General features: G+C 54.5%; 3 protein-coding genes across 3 annotated transcripts in view; 2 read left to right on the plus strand and 1 right to left on the minus strand.

Annotated features, from left to right (window-relative positions):
- The window catches only part of MPDU1 (mannose-P-dolichol utilization defect 1), a 2,758-nt gene extending 2,486 nt beyond the window's left edge, over positions 1-272 (plus strand). Inside the window, exon 4 of the mRNA XM_088155240.1 lies at positions 261-272. Coding sequence (XP_088011366.1) covers positions 261-272 — 12 coding nt within the window. The remainder of the gene's footprint in view (positions 1-260) is intronic.
- A 1,098-nt stretch (positions 273-1,370) lies between these two features.
- On the minus strand, positions 1,371-15,612 carry PELP1 (proline, glutamate and leucine rich protein 1). Its single transcript, XM_088155241.1, is given in 15 exon segments — positions 1,371-1,472; positions 1,475-1,586; positions 2,680-2,793; positions 5,412-5,500; positions 6,619-6,706; positions 7,841-7,970; positions 9,118-9,271; positions 10,120-10,176; positions 10,310-10,327; positions 10,329-10,382; positions 11,410-11,559; positions 12,363-12,468; positions 13,007-13,065; positions 14,872-15,107; positions 15,438-15,612. Coding segments are annotated over 15 exon segments (1,644 nt in total).
- MED11 (mediator complex subunit 11) lies at positions 15,095-17,438 on the plus strand. The gene is made up of 3 exons (XM_014893904.2): positions 15,095-15,695; positions 16,161-16,291; positions 16,768-17,438. Exons 1-3 carry the CDS (start codon positions 15,611-15,613, stop codon positions 16,903-16,905), a joined length of 354 nt encoding a protein of 117 aa, XP_014749390.1. The 5' UTR covers positions 15,095-15,610; the 3' UTR covers positions 16,906-17,438.
- The last annotated feature ends 803 nt before the right edge of the window (positions 17,439-18,241 follow it).

Here is an 18,241-nt window from a genome sequence, read left to right on the forward strand (position 1 = left end):
TTCCTTACCTGCCAGGGCAGCAGCACAGGTGTCACTGTTGGCTGCAGGTTCCCCTTTGCGGTGCAGGGGGGGCCCCTCAGGACCCTCCCCCAATTTGGGCCTTTTGGGGGCGCTGGGTTTGGGCTCTGCCCGCAGCTGCCAAAAAATGGGGGGGTCAGGGGGGGTCAGGGGGGGATTTGGGGGGATTTTGGGGGAATTTTGGGGGGGATTTGGGGAGTTTGGGGGGATTTGGGGAGTTTGGGGGGGATTTGGGGGTTCAGGGGGAAAATTGAGGGAGATTTTGGGGGGTCTAGGGGGGATTTTGGGGGATCCAGGGGGGATTTTGGGATGGATTTTGGTGTCCAGGGAGGATTTGAGGGAGAATTTGGGGATCCAGGGGGGATTTTGGGGGAATTTGGGGGGGTCCAGGGGGGATTTTGGGGTTCAGGGGAATTTGGGGCTCATGGGGGATTTTTTTGGGATCTCATTGAGGCTTTTTGGGATTTCATTGAAGTTTTTTGGGATCTCAGGGTTTTTTTGGGATCTCAATGGGGTTTTTTTGGGATCTCAATGTGATTTTTTTGGGGATTTCAATGGGATTTTTTTGGATCTCAATGGGATTTTTTGGGGATCTCAGTGGGATTTTTTTGGGATCTCAATGGGATTTTTTTGGGCTCTCAATGGGATTTTTTTTGGGATCTCAGTGGGATTTTTTGGGATCTCAATGGGATTTTTTGGGGATCTCAATGGGATTTTTTTGGGATCTCAATGGGATTTTTTGGGGATCTCAATGGGATTTTTTTGGGGGATCTCAATGGGATTTTTGGATTTTTTTGGGATCTCAATGGGGTTTTTTGGGATCTCAGTGGATTTTTTTGAGATTTCAATGTAATTTTTTTGGGATTTCAGTGTTTTTTAGAATCTCTGGGATTTTTTGGGATCTCAGTGGATTTTTTTGGTGGGATCTCAGTGTTTTTTTGGGATCTCAATGGGTTTTTTTGGGATCTCAATGGGATTTTTTTGGGATCTCAATGGGATTTTTTTGGGATTTCAATGGGATTTTTTTTGGGATCTCAATGGGATTTTTTTGGGGATTTCAATGGGATTTTTTTGGGATCTCAATGGGATTTTTGGGGGATCTCAATGGGATTTTTGGGGGATCTCAATGGGATTTTTTGGGGATCTCAATGGGATTTTTTTGAGTTTTCAATGTGATTTTTTTGGGGATCTCAATGGGATTTTTTGGGGATCTCAGTGGGATTTTTGGGGGGATCTCAATGGGATTTTTTTGGGATCTCAATAGGATTTTTGGGGATTTCAATGGGATTTTTGGGGGGATCTCAATGGGATTTTTTTTGGGATCTCACTGAGGCTTTTTGGGCTTCCAGGGGTTATTTGGGGGATGCAGGATCCAGGGGCAGTTTTGGGGTGAAAAGGGGGGGTTTTGGGCTGACCTTGGCCCCCTCGCTGGGGGGGGTGATGTCACTGATCAGGTATGAGCCAGGAGAGCCTCGCTGGGGGTCCCGGGGCCCTGCAGGACCCCCGAGGCTGCGCCGGCCACCTGCACCCACAGCTCCAGCACCTGGTACAGGCGGCTCCTCACGGCCCTGGGGACCCCAAAAACGGCATCAGGGACCCCAAAAACCCCAAAAACCACCCCTGAAAACCCCAAAAACCACCCCAAAAACCCCCCAGACCCCAGCTGCACCCACAGCTCCAGCACCTGGTACAGGCGGCTCCTCACGGCCCTGGGGACCCCAAAACGGCATCAGGGACCCCAAAAACCCCAAAAACCACCCCTGAAAACCCCAAAAACCACCCCAAAAACCCCCCAGACCCCAGCTGCACCCACAGCTCCAGCACCTGGTACAGGCGGCTCCTCACCGCCCTGGGGACCCCAAAAACGGCATCAGGGACCCCAAAAACGGGGTCAGGGACCCCAAAAATGAGATCAGGGACCCCAAAAATGGCATCAGGGGCCCAAAAAACCCCCAAAACCCACCCTGAAAACCCCAAAAACCACCCCAGACCTCACCTGCACCCACAGCTCCAGTACGGCCATGGGGACCCCAAAAATGGGACCAGGGACCCCAAAAAACACCCCAAAACCAGGATCAAGGACCCCAAGAATGGAATTAGGGACCCCAAAAACGGCATCAGGGACCCCAAAAATGGCATCAGGGACCCCAAAAATGGTATCAGGGACCCCAAAAATGATATCAGGGACCCCAAAAACAGGATCAGGGACCCCCAAAATGGCATCAGGGACCCCAAAAATGGGATCAGGGACCCCAAAAATAGGATTAGGACCCCGTTTTTTCTTCTTTTTTCCCATTTTTGGGCTTTTTGTGCCCCGTTTTGGGGTTTTTCCCCCGTTTTTCCCCATTTTTGGGGGATTTTTTCCCCGTTTTTTCCCATTTTTGGGGGATTTTTTCCCCGTTTTTTCCCCATTTTTGGGGTTTTTTCCCCGTTTTTTCCCATTTTTGGGGGGGTTTTTTTCCCCCGTTTTTTCCCATTTTTGGGGTTTTTTCCCATTTTTGGGGTTTTTTCTCCCATTTTTTCCCATTTTAGGGGGTTTTTTCCCCCGTTTTTTCCCATTTTTGGGTTTTTTTTCCCCATTTTAGGGGGGTTTTTTTCCCCGTTTTTTCCCATTTTTGTTTTTTTTTTTCCCGTTTTTTGTATTTTTTCCCCCATTTTTACCCGAAGGGTCTCTCCTGCCCTGGGGGGGGGTCTCGGGGGCCGCTCCAGGAGCTCAAAACCTGCGGGAAGAGGCGGCCCAGGAGGGACCCCCAGCGCACCAGGCGGGCCCCACACCTGGAATTCCCAAAAAAACACACCTGGAATTACCTGGGGTTCCCAAAATTCCCAAAAAACCACACCTGGAATTACCTGGGATTCCCAAAATTCCCAAAAAACCCACCTGGGATTCCCAAAATTCCCAAAAATCCCCCAAAAAATCCCCCCAGGAATGCCCCAAACCCACCTGGAATTCCCAAAATTCCCAAAAAACCACACCTGGAATTCCCAAAATTCCCAAAAATCCCAAAAAACCACACCTGGAATTCCCAAAATTCCCAAAAAACCACACCTGGAATTCCCAAAATTCCCAAAAAAACACACCTGGAATTACCTGGGGTTCCCAAAATTCCCAAAAACCACACCTGGAATTCCCAAAATTCACCCAAATCCCAAAAAACACACCTGGAATTACCTGGGGTTCCCAAAAATCCCAAAAACCACACCTGGAATTCCCAAAATTCCCAAAAATCCCAAAAAACCACACCTGGAATTCCCAAAAATCCCCGAAAAAATCCCCCCAGGAACGCCCCAAACCCACCTGGAATTCCCAAAATTCCCAAAAAACCACACCTGGAATTCCCAAAATTCCCAAAAATCCCCAAAAAACACACCTGGAATTCCCAAAATTCCCAAAAAACCACACCTGGAATTCCCAAAATTCACCCAAATCCCAAAAATCCCCGAAAAAATCCCCCCAGGAACGCCCCAAACCCACCTGGAATTCCCAAAAATCTCAAAAAAACCACACCTGGAGTTACCTGGGATTCCCAAAATTCCACCTGGAATTCCCCAAATTCACCCAAATCCCAAAAATCCCTGAAAAAATCCACCCGGGAACGCCCCAAACCCCCCAGGAGGGACCCCCAGAGCACCAGGTGGGCCCCACACCTGGAATTCCCAAAAAAACACACCTGGAATTCCCAAAATTCCCAAAAAATCACACCTGGAATTCCCAAAAATCCCAAAAACCACACCTGGGATTCCCAAAAATCCCAAAAAACCACACCTGGAATTCCCAAAATTCCCAAAAAACCACACCTGGAATTCCCAAAATTCCAAAAAAACACACCTGGAATTACCTGGGGTTCCCAAAATTCCCAAAAACCACACCTGGAATTCCCAAAATTCACCCAAATCCCAAAAAACACACCTGGAATTACCTGGGGTTCCCAAAAATCCCAAAAACCACACCTGGAATTCCCAAAATTCCCAAAAATCCCAAAAAACCACACCTGGAATTCCCAAAAATCCCCGAAGAAATCCCCCCAGGAACGCCCCAAACCCACCTGGAATTCCCAAAAATCCCCAAAAACCGCACCTGGAGTTACCTGGAATTCCCAAAATTCCCAAAAAAACACACCTGGAATTCCCAAAATTCCCAAAAAATCACACCTGGAATTCCCAAAATTCCCAAAAAACCCCACCTGGGATTCCCAAAATTCACCCAAATCCCAAAAATCCCCGAAAAAATCCCCCCAGGAACGCCCCAAACCCACCTGGAATTCCCAAAAATCTCAAAAAAACCACCTGGAACCCTCTGAGCATCCCCAGTATAGCCCAGTATAACCAGTATAAGCCAGTATAGCCCAGTATAACCCAGTATAGCCCAGTATAGCCCAGTATAACCAGTATAAGCCAGTATAGCCCAGTATAACCCAGTATAGCCCAGTATAGCCCAGTATAACCCAGTATAACCCAGTATTCCCAGCATTCCCAGTATAACCCAGTACTCCCAGTATAACCCAGTATAACCCAGTATTCCCAGCATTCCCAGTACTCCCAGTGCTCCCAGTATAACCCAGTATAACCAGTATAACCCAGTATAGCCCAGTATAGCCCAGTATAACCCAGTATAACCCAGTATAGCCCAGTATAGGCCAGTATAGGCCAGTATAACCCAGTATAGCCCAGTATAACCCAGTATAACCCAGTATAGCCCAGTATAACCCAGTATAACCCAGTATAGCCCAGTATAGGCCAGTATAGCCCAGTATAGCCCAGTATAGCCCAGTATAGCCCAGTATAACCCAGTATAGCCCAGTATAGCCCAGTATAACCCAGTATAACCCAGTATAACCCAGTATAGCCCAGTATAGCCCAGTATAACCCAGTATAGCCCAGTATAACCCAGTATAACCCAGTATAACCCACTATAGCCCAGTATAACCCAGTATAACCCAGTATAGCCCAGTATAGCCCAGTATAACCCACTATAGCCCAGTATAACCCAGTATAACCCAGTATAACCCAGTATAGCCCAGTATAGCCCAGTATAGCCCAGTATAGCCCAGTATAGCCCAGTATAGCCCAGTATAACCCAGTATAACCCAGTATAACCCAGTCTCTCCCAGTATAACCCAGTATAACCCAGTATTCCCAGTCCATCCCAGTATAACCCAGTGCTCCCAGTATAACCCAGTATAACCCAGTATTCCCAGTCCATCCCAGTACTCCCAGTACTCCCAGTGCTCCCAGTATAACCCAGTATAACCAGTATAGCCCAGTATAACCCAGTATAACCCAGTATAGCCCAGTATAGCCCAGTATAACCCAGTATAGCCCAGTATAGCCCAGTATAACCCAGTACTCCCAGTCCTCCCAGTCCATCCCAGTATAACCAGTAAAAGTCTCACGCCAGCACCAGCGCCCCCAGCACGTCCAGCACGTCCAGGTGCACCTGGGGCAGGAGCAGCCCCCGCAGGGGCCCCTCCCCAAACCAGTTCTGGGGGACAGAAACCAGTATAGACCAGTATAAACCAGTATGGACCAGTATAGACCAATATAAACCAGTATGGACCCAAATAAACCCAAATAAACCAGTAAAACCAGTATAAACCAGTATAAACCAGTTCCAGGTGCACCTGGGGCAGGAGCAGCCCCCGCAGGGGCCCCTCCCCAAACCAGTTCTGAGGGACAGAAACCAGTATAGACCAGTATGGACCAGTATGGACCAGTATGGACCCAAATAAACCAGTATAACCAGTATAAACCAGTATAAACCAGTATAAACCAGTATAAACCAGTGACTGTGGGTTTTGGGGGTGATTTTCCATTTTTTTTTAGATCATTTTGGGTTTTTTGGGTCAATTTTTGGGGTTTTTTTGGGTCAATTTTGGGTTTTTTTGGGGTCAATTTTGGTTTTTTTGAGTTTTGAGGTGATTTTGGGGGTGAATTTTGATTTTTTTGTGGTTTTTGGGGGTGAATTTTGGTTTTTGGGGGGTGAATTTTGGGGTTTTTTTGGGGGGAATTTTGGGTTTTTTGTGGTTTTTTGAGGTGAATTTTGGGTTTTCTGGGTCAGTTTTGGGGTGAATTTTGGTTTTTTGGGTCAGTTCTGTGGTATTTTGGGGTTTTTTTGGGTCAGTTTTGGGGTGAATTTTGTTTTTTTTGTTTTTTTGGGTCAGTTTTGGGGTGAATTTTGGTTTTTGGGTCAGTTTTGGGGTGAATTTTGGGTTTTTTGAGGTGAATTTTGGTTTTTTTGGGTCAGTTTTGGGGTGAATTTTGGGTTTTTTTGGGGTGAATTTTGGGTTTTTTGGGTCAGTTTGGGGTTTTTTTTGGGTTTTTTTGGGTTTTTTGGGGTTTTTTGGGTTTTTTGGGGTGAATTTTGGTTTTTGGGGGGTTTTTTGGGTTTTTTGGGTTTTTGGGGTCAATTTTTGGGTTTTTTGGGGTCAATTTTTGGGTTTTTTTGGGTCAATTTTTGGGTTTTTTGGGTCAATTTTGGGTTTTTTTTGGGTCAATTTTGGGTTTTTTTGGGGTTTTTTGGGGTGAATTTTGGTTTTTTTGGGTTTTCTGGGTCAGTTTTGGGGTTTTTTGGTTTTTTGGGTTTTTTGGGGTGACACTCACCAGGTTCTTGGTGGTGACGTTGAGGGCGCGACAAACGAGATCCAAAATGTCCTGAACTGGGACGGTGACTGGGGCCACGAAATCCTTACTGGGAGAACTGGGACAGTCACTGGGGGCACTGGGGGGGACTGGGGGGGGACTGGGATGGACTGGGATAAACTGGGAGGGGATTGGGAGGGACTGGGAGGGGCTGGGATGAACTGGGACAGTCACTGGGGCACTGGGAGGGACTGGGATGGGACTGGGAGGGACTGGGGGGGACTGGGAGGGGACTGGGAGGGGATTGGGAGGGACTGGGAGGGACTGGGAGGGGTTTGAGGTCACTGGGGCCACGAAATCCTTACTGGGAGAACTGGGACAGTCACTGGGAGGAACTGGGAGGGACTGGGGGTGACTGGGAGGGGACTGGGATGGGACTGGGAGGGGATTGGGAGGGACTGGGATGGACTGGGAGGGAACTGGGAGGGACTGGGAGGGACTGGGAGGGACTGGGATGGGACTGGGAGGGGATTGGGGGGACTGGGAGGGGACTGGGAGGGGTTTGGGGTGACTGGGGCCACGAAATCCTTACTGGGAGAACTGGGACAGTCACTGGGGGCACTGGGGGGGACTGGGATGGACTGGGAGGGGATTGGGAGGGGACTGGGGGGGGTTTGGGGTGACTGGGGCCACGAAATCCTTACTGGGAGAACTGGGACAGTCACTGGGGGCACTGGGGGGGACTGGGATAAACTGGGAGGGGACTGGGATGGGACTGGGAGGGACTGGGAGGGACTGGGATTAAACTGGGAGGGACTGGGATAAACTGGGAGGGACTGGGAGGAGTTTGGGGGGTCCCAGGGAGGATTTTTAGGGTGGATTTTGGGGTGGATTTGGGGAATTTTGGGGATTTAGGATTTTTGGGGTGAATTTGGGGGATTTCTGGGGTGGATTTGGGGGATTTTTGGGTTGGATTTGGGGGATTTTGGGGCAGATTTTGATGGGGATTTCGGGGTTTGGAATTTTGGGGTGAATTTGGGGGATTTTTGGGGTGAATTTGGGGGATTTTGGGGTGAATTTGGGGGATTTTTGGGGTGAATTTGGGGGATTTTTGGGGTGGATTTGGGGGATTTTGGGGCGGATTTTGATGGAGATTTCGGGGTTTCTGGGGTGGATTTTGATGGGGATTTCGGGGTTTGGGATTTTGGGGTGATTTTGGGGTGATTTTGGGGGATTTTGGCACCTGAGGAGCAGCCTGAGCACTCGGCAGAGCCCCGAAAATCTCGAGTGCAGGGTCAGGACCCCCCCGGCGTCGCCGTCCTGGGGGGGGGGCAGCAGCAGCTCCACCCCGGGACCCTCGTAGGGGAGAGGGTCTGCAACCAAAAACCCACAAAGTCACCCCAAAAATGCCCCAAATCCACCCCAAAATAGCCACAAAGTCACCCCAAAAAATCCCCAAATCCACCCCAAAATAGCCACAAAGTCACCCCAAAAATGCCCCAAATCCACCCCAAAATAGCCACAAAGTCACCCCAAAAATGCCCCAAATCCACCCCAAAATAGCCACAAAGTCACCCCAAAATAGCCACAAAATGCACCCCAAAATATCCACAAAGTCACCCCAAAAATCCCCCAAATCCACCCCAAAATAGCCACAAAGTCACCCAAAATATCCACAAAATTCACCCCAAAACCCCTCAAATTCACCCCAAATATCCCCCCAAAAGCCCCCAAATTCACCCCCAAAATCTCCCCCAAATTCACCCCAAAAACCCCTCAAATTCACCCCAAAATCTCCCCCAAAAACCCCCAAATTCACCCAAAAATCCCCCAAATCCACCCTAAAACCCCCCCAATCAACCCCAAATCCCCCCTAAACCACCCCAAACCCCCCATAAACCACCCCAAACCATCCCAAACCCCCATAAACCACCCCAAACCCCCCATAAACCACCCCAAATCCCCCCCAAATCCCCTGACCTGTCTCACAGCCCTCGAAGAGCGCCCCCAGCAGGCCGTGCAGCGTGGCCAGCACCCCCAAACCCCCCATAAACCAACCCAAACCCCCCATAACCCACCCCAAACCACCCCAAACCCCCATAAACCACCCCAAACCATCCCAAACCCCCATAAACCACCCCAAACCATCCCAAATCCCCCATAAATCATCCCAAAACCCCCAATAAACCATCCCAAACCATCCCAAACCCCCCATAAACCACCCCAAATACCCCATAAACCACCCCAAACCACCCCAAACCCCCCATAAACCACCCCAAACCCCCCATAAACCATCCCAAACCCCCCATAACCCACCCCAAATCCCCCATAAACCACCCCAAACCACCCCAAACCCCCCCATAAACCATCCCAAACCCCCCATAAACCACCCCAAACCCCCCATAAACCACCCCAAATCCCCCCTAAACCACCCCAAACCATCCCAAATTCCTCATAAACCACCCCAAACCACCCCAAATCCCCTCTAAATCCCCCCCAAATTTCTCCAGGACCCCTGACCTGTCTCACAGCCCTCGAAGAGCGCCCCCAGCAGGCCGTGCAGCGTGGCCAGCACCCCCTGGAGCTGCTGGTGCCAGCACTCGGTGTGCCTCAGCCCCTGGGAGAACCCCCGGCCCAGGGAGGGCAGCAGGGCATAGCACTCACAGGCCAGCTGGGAACGGCAAAAAAAGGGTTAAAAACATTTAAAAACGGGGTTAAAAACATCAAATTCTGATCCGGGACCCCAAAAACCCCCCAGAACCCCCGGCCCAGGGAGGGCAGCAGGGCATAGCACTCACAGGCCAGCTGGGAACGGCAAAAAAGGGTTAAAAACATTTAAAAACGGGGTTAAAAACATCAAATTCCGATCCGGGATCCCCAAAAACCCCCAAAACTGCCCCAAAAACCCCAAAAATGAGGTCAGGGACCCCAAAAATGAGATCAGGAACTCAAAAAGGAATTGTGGGACCCCAAATGTTCCCCCAAAAACCGCCCTAAAAAACACCCCAAGATCCCCCAAATCCAACCCAAAACTCACCCAGGACCTCCTAAAAAAACCCCAAAATCCCCCCAAAATTCCCCAAAATCCAAAATCCCCCCAAAATTCCCCAAAATCCCCCCAAAAAATTCCCCCAAACTGCCCCAAAAGTCTCTCAGGACCCAAAATCTCCTCCAAAAATCCCCCCAAAAAACCCCAAAAATCCCTCCAAAAAACCCAAAAATCCCCCCAAAAAAACCCAAAATTCCCCCAAAACCCCCCGAAATCCCTCCCAGGACCCCCCAAAAAACCCCAAACTCCCCAAAATTCCCCCAAAATCCCTCCAAAACTCCCCCAAAATTACCCTAAAATCTCCCCCAGGACCCAAATTCTCCTCCAAAAATCCCCCCCAAAAAAACCCAAAAAACCCAAAAATCCCCCCAAAACCCCCCCCAAATCCTTCTCAGGACCCCCCAAAAAACCCCAAACCCCCCCAAAATCCCCAAATCCCCCCAAATTTCCCCCAAACCCCCCCCAGACCGCCCCCTCAGCCGCGGGCTGTCGCTGTCGATGCGGGACAGGAAATGCGCCGCCAGCTTCCCCTGGGGGGGGGGGGGAGGAATTTGGGGAGATTTTGGGGGGTCCCAGGGTCGGGACCCCTCCCCAAATGATTCTCAAATTGAGGAGGGGGCTCAGGGAACCCCCCCCAAAAAAAATTTGGGGGGGGGGTCTCACCCTCATGGAGCCGCAGGCGCCGGGGGTAGAAGGAGAGGCAGGACTTGATCCCCTCCAGCGTGGAGAGCTCGCACTGCGAGGGGAAAAAAAAGGGTGAGACCCCTCCCCAAATTCACTGAGACCCCTCCCCAAATTCACTGAGACCCCTCCCCAAATCCACTGAGACCCCTCCCCAAATTCCCGCGATCCCAAAATTCCCCCAAATCCCAAAATTCCCCCTCGAAAATCCAAAATTTTCCGCTCAAAACGCTCCAAAGTTCATCCAGGGTGGAGCTCGCAATGGGACTCGGACCCCTCCCCAAATTCACAGAGACCCCTCCCCAAATTCATTGAGACCCCTCCCCAAATCATTGGGGACCACCCCGACCCCTCCCCAAATTCCTGGGATCCCCAAAATTCCCCCCAAATCCCAAAATTCCCCCTCAAAAATCCAAAATTTTCCCCTCAAAAATTCCCCAAATCCCCTCCAGGACTTGCACTGGGGAGGGTAAAAAGGAGTTTGGGACCCCTCCCCAAATTTATGGGAATCCCCCCGGAGACCCCTCCCCAAATTACTGGGGACCCCCCGAAGCCCCCAGACCCATTTTAACCCCCTTTAACCCTTTCTATTCCCATTTTAACCCCTTTTTATCCCATTTTAATCCCATTTTTACCCCGAATTTCTGCGATTTTCCCCCATAACCCCCCCAGACCCCCCCCAAACAGACCCCCCGGAGCCCCCAGACCCATTTTATCTCCCCCAGACCCATTTCAACTTCCTTTTAACCCTTTCTATTCCCATTTTAACCCCTTTTAAACCTCACCTCACCCCTTTTTAATCCCATTTTTACCCAATTTTCCCCCATAACCCCCAACCAACCTCTCCCCCCGGAGCCTCCCGAAGCCCCCAGACCCATTTCAACGCCCCCAGCCCCATTTCACCTTCCTTTTAACCCTTTCTATTCCCATCTTAACCCCTTTTTAACCTCATTTCACCCCACTTTAATCCCATTTTTACCCCCGATTTTTCCCCGATTTTTCCCCCAAACCCCCCCATAACCCCCCCAAACCTTTCCCCCCGGGACCCCCCCCGAAGCCCCCAGCCCCATTTGCGGGCGCACCTCGGGCCGCAGGGCCAGCAGGGAGGTGAGGATGCCCGGGATGTGGTTGGTGCCGATGTCCCGGGCCAGCTCGGGCAGCTGGGCCGAGAATCGCAGCAGCTCCCGCAGCACGGCCACGCCCAGCGCCACCGTGGGAGGGGGGTCCTGCGACTGCGGGGGGGACCCCAAAACCCGTCAGGACCCCTCCCCAAATGACGGAGACGCCCCCGGGACTGTCCCCCATCAAAACAGCCCCGAAAAAAACCCCAAAAAAAACGGTGAAAATCGGGCAAAAAATGGTCAAAAAATGGTGAAAATCGGGCAAAAAATGGGGGGAAAATTGCCCCAAAATTGGGTGTGGGAACACCCAGGTGTGTCCAGATGTGTCCCAGGTGTACCCAGGTGTGTCCAGGTGTGTCCCAGGTGTATCCCAGATGTGCCCAGGTGTACCCCAGCTGTACCCAAGTATATCCCAGGTGTGTCCAGGTGTATCCCAGGTGTGTCCAGGTGTGCCTCAGGTGTGTCCCCACGTACGCCCAGGTGTGTCCAGATGTGCCCAGGTGTACCCCAGCTGTACCCAAATATATCCCAGGTGCGTCCAGGTGTATCCCAGGTGTGTCCAGGTGTGCCTCAGGTGTGTCCCACGTACGCCCAGGTGTGTCCAGATGTGCCCAGGTGTATCCCAGATGTGCTCAGGTGTATCCCAGATGTACCCAGGTGTGTCCAGGTGTACCCAGGTGTGTCCAGATGTACCCAGGTGTGTCCAGGTGTACCCAGGTGTGTCCAGGGTGTGCCTCAGGTGTATCCCAGGTACGCCAGAGGTGTCCAGACGTGCTCAGGTGTATCCCAGATGTACCCAGGTGTGCCCAGGTGTGTCCTGGGTGTATCCTAGCAGTACCCAGGTGTATCCTAGGTGTACCCAGCTGTACCCAGGTGTACCCAGGTGTGTCCAGGTGTGCTGTCCGGGTGCTCACCTGCAGCAGGTGCTGCAGCATTCTCAGCCAGCCCAGGCAGTGCTGCTGGAAGGCCTCGGTTGGGCTCTCAGTGACCAGCAGGGACAGCAGGCACAGCCCCTCGTACCTGCAACGCCATTGGCTGAGCCGGGACACACCCACAGCCCCGCCCCACCCGTGATTGGCTGCTGGGATCTTCAGACCCCACCCCTTTTTCCGTATAAGGAAGATCTAGAGCAGGGTGTGGCTCACGAGACGAATCTCATTGGGTGGGATGAAGCCACGCCCACCCCACACCCAGCCGCCAATCACAGACAAGCCCCACCCACCATAATTAGTTATGCGACAAAGGAAGCATCTGATTGGCTGCTCAGAGCCCCACCCACAAGGCCTGAGCCAATCAAAATGGGTTTACGAGCCGTACCCTCGTCTGATTGGTTCCCCCGTCCCCAGGAGTAAAACCTGCCCTGACTGGCTCCTGCACGTCCAATGGCAGCCCAGCCACACCAGAGAACAATTCTCATTGGCTGCCAAGCCGACCACACCCCCACCCCGTGTTTCCATTGGCTGATTCTCAGCCCCCGCCCATCCTGCAGCAGCATCCAATCAGGAGGCAGGAGGGGCGGGGTCCCGCGCTGTGATTGGCCGGCGGAGCTGTCACTCACCGCGTCTTCATGGAGCCCAGGCGGGCGCTGGTGACACCGAGGAGACCCCCGAGGGCGGCCTGGGGGAGGGACAGCGGTCACTCGGGGTCACCCAGGGGTCACCCATGGGTCAGGGGTCACCCAGTGGTCACCCAGGGGTCACTCGGGGGTCACTCGGGGTCACCCAGTGGTCACTCAGGGGTCACCCATGGGTCAGGGGTCACCCAGTGGTCACTCAGGGGTCACCCAGTGGTCACTGGTGTGGCCTGGGAGGGCTCAGTGGTCACTGGGGGTCACCAAAGTGTCCCCAGGTGGTCATTGGGGGGGTCAAGGGTCATGTGGGAGTGACCGGAAGTGACGTGGGGTGATGGGGGAGGGGTCTCGGTTTCTGAGGGAGGGGTCTCAGTTTTTGGGGAATTCCTGGTTTTTATGGGGGAGGTCCCGATCTCTGAGGGGATCCCGGATTTTGGGGGTCCCCATCCCTGAAGGGATCCCAGTTTTTGGGGAATTCAAGGTTTTTGGGATATTCTCAGTTTTTACGGAATTCCCGGTTTTTTGGGGAGGGGTCCCGATCCCTGAGGGGATCCGGTTTTTGGGGAGGATCCCGGTTTTTATGGGGGGTCTCGATCCCCTCATGGAATCCCAGTTTTTTGCGGGGTCGCCATCCGGTTTTTGGCGGGAATCTCTGAGGGGGATCGCCATCCCTGAGGGGGGGGGCCCCGATCCCTGAGGGGATCCCGGATTTTGGGGAGGACGGGGCCCAATTCCTGAGGGGATCCCGGTTTTTGGGGAGGTTTTGCCGCTACTCTCTGAGGGGGATCGCGTTCTCTGAGGCGGAGCCGCCATCCCTGAAGAGATCCCGTTTTTTTTTGCGGGAGTGGGTCCCGATCCCGGAGGGGATCCCGGATTTTGGGGGTCCCCATCCCTGAGGGGATCCCATTTTTTGGGGAGAATCCCATTTTTTGGGGAGGATCCCGGTTTTTGGGGGGGCCGCTACCTTGGTTTTTCCGCTACTCTCTGAGGGGGATCGCGTTCTCTGAGGCGGGGCCGCCATCCCTGAGGGAATTCCGGTTTTTGGGGGTGGAGGAAGCCAAATTCCTGAGGGGATCCCGGTTTTTGGGGGAGAGGACCCAATTCCAGAGGGGATCCCGGTTTCTGGGAGGGTTTTGCCGCTACTCTCTGAGTTGGATCGCGTTCTCTGAGGCGAGGCCGCCATCCCTGAGGGGATCCCGCTTTTTTTGTGGGGAGTGGGTCCCGATCCCTGAGGGGATCCCTGGTTTTGGGGGAGGTTTTGCCGCTACTCTCTGAGGGGGATCGCGGAGCCGCCATCCCTGAGGGGATCCCATTTTTTTGTGGGGAGTGGGTCCCGATCCCTGAGGGGATCCCGGTTTTTGGGGGAGTTTTGCCGGTCCTCTTTGAGGAGGATCGCATTCTCTGAGGCGAGGCCGCCATTCCTGAGGGGATCCCGGTTTTTGGGGGAGTTTTGCCCCTCTTTGAGAAGGATCGCGTTCTCTGAGGCGAGGCCGCCATTCCTGAGGGGATCCCGGTTTTTGGGGGAAGTTTTGCCGGTCCTCTCTGAGGGGGATCGCGTTCTCTGAGGCGGAGCCGCCATCCTTGAGGGGATCCCGATTTTTGGGGGAGTTTTGCCCCTCTTTGAGGGGGATCGCGTTCTCTGAGGCGAGGCCGCCATTCCTGAGGGGATCCCGGTTTTTGGGGGAGTTTTGCCCCTCTTTGAGGAGGATCGCGTTCTCTGAGGCGGAGCCACCATTCCTGAGGGGATCCCGGTTTTGGGGGGAGTTTTTGAGGAGGATCGCGTTCTCTGAGGCAGGGCCGCCATTCCTGAAGGGGGGATTTCCCCTCCCTCTCCCCCCACCGCGGGTCGGTACCTGGGTCCCGGCGCTGTCGCGGAGGCCTCGGACGAGCCCGGGGATGGCGCGGCGGTGCGGGGGCAGCGCCGAGAGCGCCGAGAGCGCCTCGAGCAGCGGCGCGGCCGGAGGGGCCCGCGGAGCCGCCACCGCCGCCATGGCTGCTCCTTCTCCGGCGCGCTCCGATGACGTCACAGCGCGGGAAAAACGGGGGCGGGGTTTGCGTGAGGGGGGAGTGGGCGGGGCTTCAGTCAGCGCTAAAATGGAAAAAAATGGGCGCGGCCTAGACAAAAGCAGCTCTACAAAATACAGTGAGGGGCATGGCCTGGATAAAACCAGATCGATAAAAGGCAATGAGCGGTGTGGCCTGGACAGGAGCGCTGTAAAATGGAATAAAAGTCCCCTAAGTTTGTCATTCGAGCTCTCATCCCTCCTCCGGAGCTGAATCTGAGGGTAATCGAGGACGCTGTGGGGTCTCTGTGGTGAACAAACCCTTGGAATGGAGCTGGGAGTGATTTTGAGGTGATTTCAGACGTTTTTGGAGTGGATTTTGCGTGGTTTTGTGACCCTAATTAGCCTTGGAGGACCCGAAACCACTGAGATGACGTAGAGCGGCCGCCTGAGGGGGCGGTGCCACCGAGTTCCGCCCAGAGCGTCTCCTGGCGGGCGCTTCCTGTCACGTGACGAGAAGGGCGCGCTGCCATTGGTGACGGGAACCGGAAACGGGCTGAGAGGAGGCGGAAGTGGCGGCGCGGGCGGCATGGCGGGGTTCGGCGTGGCCAACGAGCGGCTGCGGGCGCTGGAGGAGCTGGAGCGCGAAATCGGCGCCTCCCTGCAGAGCGCGGGTGCGCGGGGGCTCCGGAAAGGGGCGGGGTTTCCCCGGTGGGGGAGGGGCGCCATGGGAGGGGGAGGGGCCGCGTTGTTGGGGGAGCGCGAGGTGGCACTTCCGGGCTCGGGTTGCCATGGTGATGGTGGGAGTGGCATTGGAGGCGGTGATCGGCGGGGCTGAGAGGGCGGGGCTTAATGGGGTGGGGTCTGATTGGGGGCGTGGTCCAGATGAACCCCGAGGGACCAATGGGAGAGCCCGAAATGGGGTCAGAGGTCACGGGGGGGGGGTCCCAGGTGTGCTCAGGTGTCCCCAGGTGTGTCCTAGGCCCCCCCAGGTGTGTCCCAGACAGGCCTAGGTGTGTCCCAGGCCCCCCCATGTGAGCCCAGGTGTGCCCAGGTGTGTCCCAGGCCCCCCCAGGTGCATCCAGGTGTGCCCCAGGTGTGTCCAGGTGTGCCCAGGTGTGACCCAGGTGTGTCCCCAGGCTCGGTGATCCTGGAGCTGTCCAAGGAGAAGCCCCAGGAGCGACACCTGGATCGCCAGGCCGCCCAGTTCGGAGCCGCCGTGGCCAAGGTGGAGGCCGAGCTCTCGGCCCAGATCCGCTACCTGACACAGGTGAGGCCCGGGGGGGTCCCAGGTGGGGTCTGGGGGCTCCCCAGGTGGATTTTGGGAGCTCTCAGGTGGGTTTTGGGAGCTTTCAGGTGGATTTTGGGGGGTCCCAGGTGGGTATTTGGGTGGATTTTGGGCTCTCAGGTGTGTCCCTCACCTGTGCAGGTGAGTTTGGGGTTCCAGGTGGGATCTGGGGGGGTTTGGGGGATCTTTGGGTGATCCCAGGTGGGGTCTAGGAGAGGACTGAGGGTTTCCAGGTGGGTTTTGGGGGGATCTCAGGGGGTTTTTGTGGGTTTTTGAGTCACCCAGGTGTAATTGGGGCTCTCAGGTGTGTCTCTCACCTGTCCAGGTAAGTTTGGAACATTCCAGGTGAGTTTTCCACTGGGAATTCGGGGTTTTTGGTGACCTCAGGTGTGTTTTTGGGGGAGTTTTGTTCTGCCAGGTGTATTTCAGACTCTCAGGTGTGTCTCTCACCTGCCCAGGTGGCCACGGGGCAGCCCCACGAGGGCTCGAGCTACGCCGCCCGCAAGAGCTGCCAGCTGGCCCTGAACCGGCTGGACTACGCCCGGCGGCGCCTGGCAGAGCTGGCACGGGCCTGTGAGCTCATGCTGGAACAGTGACACACCTGGGCACACCTGGACACACCTGGGGACAACGTGGGACACACCTGGAGACAGCCTCGGCACTGAAAAATGGGATTTTTTTTGGGATTTTAATGGGATTTGACACCTTGGAGACAGCGCTGAGAGACTCTGGGCACACCTGGAGATACCTGGGCACACCTGGCCACACCTGGGGACAACGTGGGACACACCTGGGGACTAACCTGGAAAGGCCTCGGGACATGGAAATGTGGAAAAATGAGATTTTAATGGGATTTGACACCTTGGGGACAGTGCTGAGAGACTCTGGACACACCTGGAGACACCTGGGGACACCTGGGGACAACGTGGGACTCACCTGGAACAACCTCGGAACTGAAAAATGGGATTTTAGTGGGATTTTAATGGGGTGTGGCATCTTAAGTACAGCACTGAGAGACTCTGGACACACCTGGACACACCTGGGCACACCTGGGGACCCCCCCCAGGTGCCATCCCCGGCCTTGGGGACACCCCCAAATAAAGGGACACCGCGGTGGCCTTGAGACCTCGAGGGGACTCGGAGTTTTTGGGGGGTCCTGGGGCAAAATTTGGGGATTTGGGGATCCCTGGGGGGGCCTGGGGGGGGGTGGGGTCCCTGGGGAGGATTTTGGGGGTCCTTGGAGGGTTTAGGGGGTCCTGGAAGGGATTTTGGGGGTCCCAGGGGAGGATTTTGGGGTCCCAGGGGATTTTGGGGAGTCCCGGGGTGGGTTTGGGATCCCTGGGGAGGATTTTGGGGGGTCCTGGAAGGGATTTTGGGGGTCCTGGGGAGGATTTTGGGGGTCCTTGGGGGGGTTTGGGGGGGTCTGGAAGGGATTTTGGGGTCCCTGGGGTGGATTTTGGGGTCCTGGGGAGGATTTTGGGGGTCCTGGAAGGGATTTTGGGGTCCCAGGGGATTTTGGGGGGTCCCCAAATCCCCCAAAGTTTCGGTTTCTGTTTCATTCCCGGGCGGGGCCGCCCTGGCGCCGATGACGTCACCGGGCGGGGGTTCCCAGGCGGGAGTGGGCGTGGCTTGGGATGTCAATCATCGTTGGGGGCGTGGTCTTGCCTGTCAATCCGCGCAGGGGGCGTGACCTGGTCTGTCAATCAGCGCAGGGGCGTGGTCTGGCCTGTCAATCAGCGCAGGGGGCGTGGTCTGGCGGCTCTCGTGTGACGTCATCGCCTGAGCTCAGTTATGAATGGGCGGAGGGGGAAGGGACCCCAAAAAAATTCACCTGGAGACCCCAAAAATTCACCTGAGACCCCAAAAATTCACCTGAGACCCCCAAAAATTCACCTGGAACCCCAAAAAACCATCCTGGGACCCCAAAGATTC

This window comes from Sturnus vulgaris, chromosome 36 (assembly GCF_052056855.1).
Source record: "Sturnus vulgaris isolate bStuVul1 chromosome 36, bStuVul1.hap1, whole genome shotgun sequence".
Classification (NCBI taxonomy): domain Eukaryota; kingdom Metazoa; phylum Chordata; class Aves; order Passeriformes; family Sturnidae; genus Sturnus; species Sturnus vulgaris.